General features: G+C 45.6%; 1 protein-coding gene across 3 annotated transcripts in view; it reads right to left on the bottom strand.

Moving 5' to 3' along the window:
• Positions 1–618: 618 nt before the first annotated feature.
• Positions 619–3,111, bottom strand: part of LOC113212334 (uncharacterized) — a 13,413-nt gene continuing 10,920 nt past the window's right edge. Inside the window, exons 1-2 of one of the 3 annotated variants that reach the window (XR_008010902.1) lie at positions 2,393–2,560; positions 619–1,484 (exon numbers count right to left, since the gene is read on the bottom strand). Coding sequence is in view for 2 of the 3 variants with exons in the window: in XM_052265288.1 (XP_052121248.1) it covers positions 1,095–1,484; positions 2,568–2,741 (564 nt within the window). In the remaining variant the exon portion in view is untranslated. The other 2 variants (XM_052265288.1, XM_026430987.2) reach the window with 2 other exon arrangements.

Here is a 3,111-nt window from a genome sequence, read left to right as displayed (position 1 = left end):
TAATGAAGCTCGCATCTCTTGCAATTCGCTGCAGATGGCAAAAGATCAGTTGCAGAAACTTGTTGAAAAGTAGGTTCTAGATTGTCACTATGATGTGTTATTGTCAAGGCTTCTTTTGACACAAATTTCTTTGTATCAGACGGGAATATGGCAAAGCCCATATTGAAAAGCTGAAACAGAAGGCCGAGTCTTTCTTTCTAAAAACTACATCTTGCTCTCGAGGGTTCATCACCACAGTATTGGTAAGTAGAGCATGGCTTTTGATTTGAAAATATTAACTAGACTTGTGCACATTTTCAGACAATACTGATTTTACAGAAAGCGAAAACTGAGTATATTAGGAAAATACAAGATTTACTTAAAAATACTGAATTTTTTTTGGAGAAAACCAGAAGCGATTTCCCGTTAGCTGGTTATTTGTTCTAATTTATTTGTTGAGGGGGCAAGTCATATACCACCTTTCCACTTTTTGTTGTGTTTTATATGTTGTCAAATTGAACGTAGCTGTATGCTTCTATGATTTTAATGTGGTTGGTTGTTGTCCACTGCCTCCTTATGAAGTTTTTAGTTTAATTTAAGACTGTATCTTATGATGCTAATAAAATACACCTTCATGAATGAGCTTTCTAAATCAGTATTATATTCCCAATAATCTCGTACAGGACATTCAACGTAACTGCATGTCATAAATATATTATAAGTTATTGATTCATTAAAACTATAGTACATAGGAATTCAGTGTAAATAAAAGCAGGGTGGTCAGCCAGGAACTGAAGAGAAGCCAATTTACTCGTGCCTGATCAAACTTTTGTGTGTTCCTGGTCGCCTGCTAGCTTTTCTTCTTTTTACTGAACTCTTTCATTTTGAAATTGCTGATGAGCAAAAACAACACAATCAAGTTGTGTTGGAAATATCACAACATTCAACTCATAATTTCGACTAAATTCTTAGTCTTTTACTTAATCTAGATCCATTTTCACACGGAAAGAACAAACGCATATCCAGGCAAGCATTGGGGAGTCATGTCTCTGTCGCGCGGAGATCCGTCCCGAACGCGGTGAGCGGGCTTCTAGCTCCCAGAAGTTGACGGGGAGTCACCGTCGATGACTCCGGCAGGTGTTGGCGTCCGACTTGACACTGTCGTCGAAGCGGTGGTCGCGGGGCCGGGGCCCCCGACCCCGAGGTCGTGGAGAGTGTCGTCTGGTTGGTAGCAGACGCTGCTGCTGCAGCGCCCGCCCTCGCGGTGCTTGTGGCTCCCCATCCTCTTGGGTTTTCTTGTACGAGGAGAAGAAGGCGAGTGCCTTCATGAGCTGGTAGCTTTTGGACACGGGAATGTTGGAGTCGTAGAGGCGGCGCGATGCTTTGCAGTCCACGTAGAACCACCAGTTGCACTTGAGCACCGTCTGATCGAACAGCGTCGACTCAGGGCACAGGAATGACTTCATGATGAGGCCGTCATCCGTCAGCGCACACACGTGGAACACCTGCGCGCACAATCCACATGGCAAGGTAAATGAGAGTTCTAATTCGCTCTGATAACAGCGGCGATGAAGAAAAAGCTAAGATCGCGTCGGCCTAAACATAGTTTCACCACAACTCTGCAAACCCATGCCGTGTGTGTGCACGTATGCACCATCTCCTGAATACCCCCATGTATGAGCTATGTCCTGAATACCTTCCATTATTATATTAAGTAAAAAGTGTCTACTCTGCGTGCGCATGTATGCAGGAAATAGTGTTTACATGTCCATGTATCATGCACCCCGTGTTTCAGAGCACGCGGCGGTGCAGGTCACAGGAGGCATGGCGCCTTCCCAGCATCGCCTCCTCTGTCGTTTCTAGTGAGTTGCCTGACAGATAAACAATTTACTAATCAAAACCATCCCCCCATGAGCACAGTCAGCCTGCCCCTCGCCTGCCTCATGCCACCCTGAGCGCCTGCTGGTGGTGCCTGCGCTGCGCGTGGAAACGATAGATCCTCAACTGGAAATAATGCAGGAGCGCGAACGATCCATCTCTCTTAATTATCCGTGGATAGGGAATCATCCAGAGAACGTCGATCATTCGCCGTTGCGAACCTGCCAAATTTAGCCAATGTAAGCTCTTGTAGCGCCTGATGGGTAGGCAACATCTCATATGCAGTGCATGCGTGTACTGCGGGCTGGCCTACCCCGAGTCTCGCAGGCGCTGACCTCCCGTAATTTGTCGACTTTAGGAAGACACTATTGCCCCCTAAAGGTGCTATATTACACCACCCTTATAGTGCCCTTACAAGACAGCACCGGTACCCCCAAGTGGTCTCAGCACCTTTGTTTTTCCAGTGAACTCGCTACACTTCGGCGCGTGCACTGTTACACCTGGAACGTTACAAAGCTTGCCAATGGATACTCACCGAGGGATGGTTACCTCTACTGTTTTTCTCGCACACCGAATGTGCGGAGTACGTTCAGCCTTGTGCACAGGAGTTCACACCGCTCCATATTCACACGTCTACACCATTTGCGAATGTCCATTATCTTCGACGGATCCCCCACTAAAAAGAAAACTCGTACACGAAAAAAACTCACAAGATACTCGCGGATACTCGCCAATACTCTCGAATAGCCGCGAAGACTCGTGAAACTCATTGTACACCCACTTGAACCTCGACCTCGCAGTAAAATAACCAGAAAATAAGGGCGCAAATCACCCACACTGTACACAGGACGGATTGTGCCCGAGAGATTACATTTATAGAACATAGAGCCCTATAAGCAGTTTTCTTGGAATTCCGTCGTTCTTTATTTCCGATTCCTCAGCGCCGGTTTCCTGCTGATCACTAGCGTCGTTGGTACGATATCCATCGCAGTCGAGCCAAAGAAAGGGTGGGGGAACCGACGGTCTACGGTCTGCGGACGGTCCAGACCACCTTGAGATGCAGGTAGTGACGAATAAAATACGGCTTGTTGTTTTGAGGTTTGTACTTTTATTAACAGATGCCTTGCAAGCAGCTCAATTACAACTTTCCTCTCATAAAAATAAACAATTTAATCTCAAGTGCTTTTACACAATTAAAACTGGAACAATCATTTTACAAATGAATTTGGAATATTTTTTACACGAGAATCCTTA

Source organism: Frankliniella occidentalis, unplaced genomic scaffold (genome assembly GCF_000697945.3).
Source record: "Frankliniella occidentalis isolate FOCC.00 unplaced genomic scaffold, Focc_3.1 Scaffold25, whole genome shotgun sequence".
Lineage (NCBI taxonomy): Eukaryota > Metazoa > Arthropoda > Insecta > Thysanoptera > Thripidae > Frankliniella > Frankliniella occidentalis.
The sequence above is the reverse complement of the archived record's forward strand: the minus strand, read 5'-3'. Positions and strand labels throughout refer to the sequence as shown.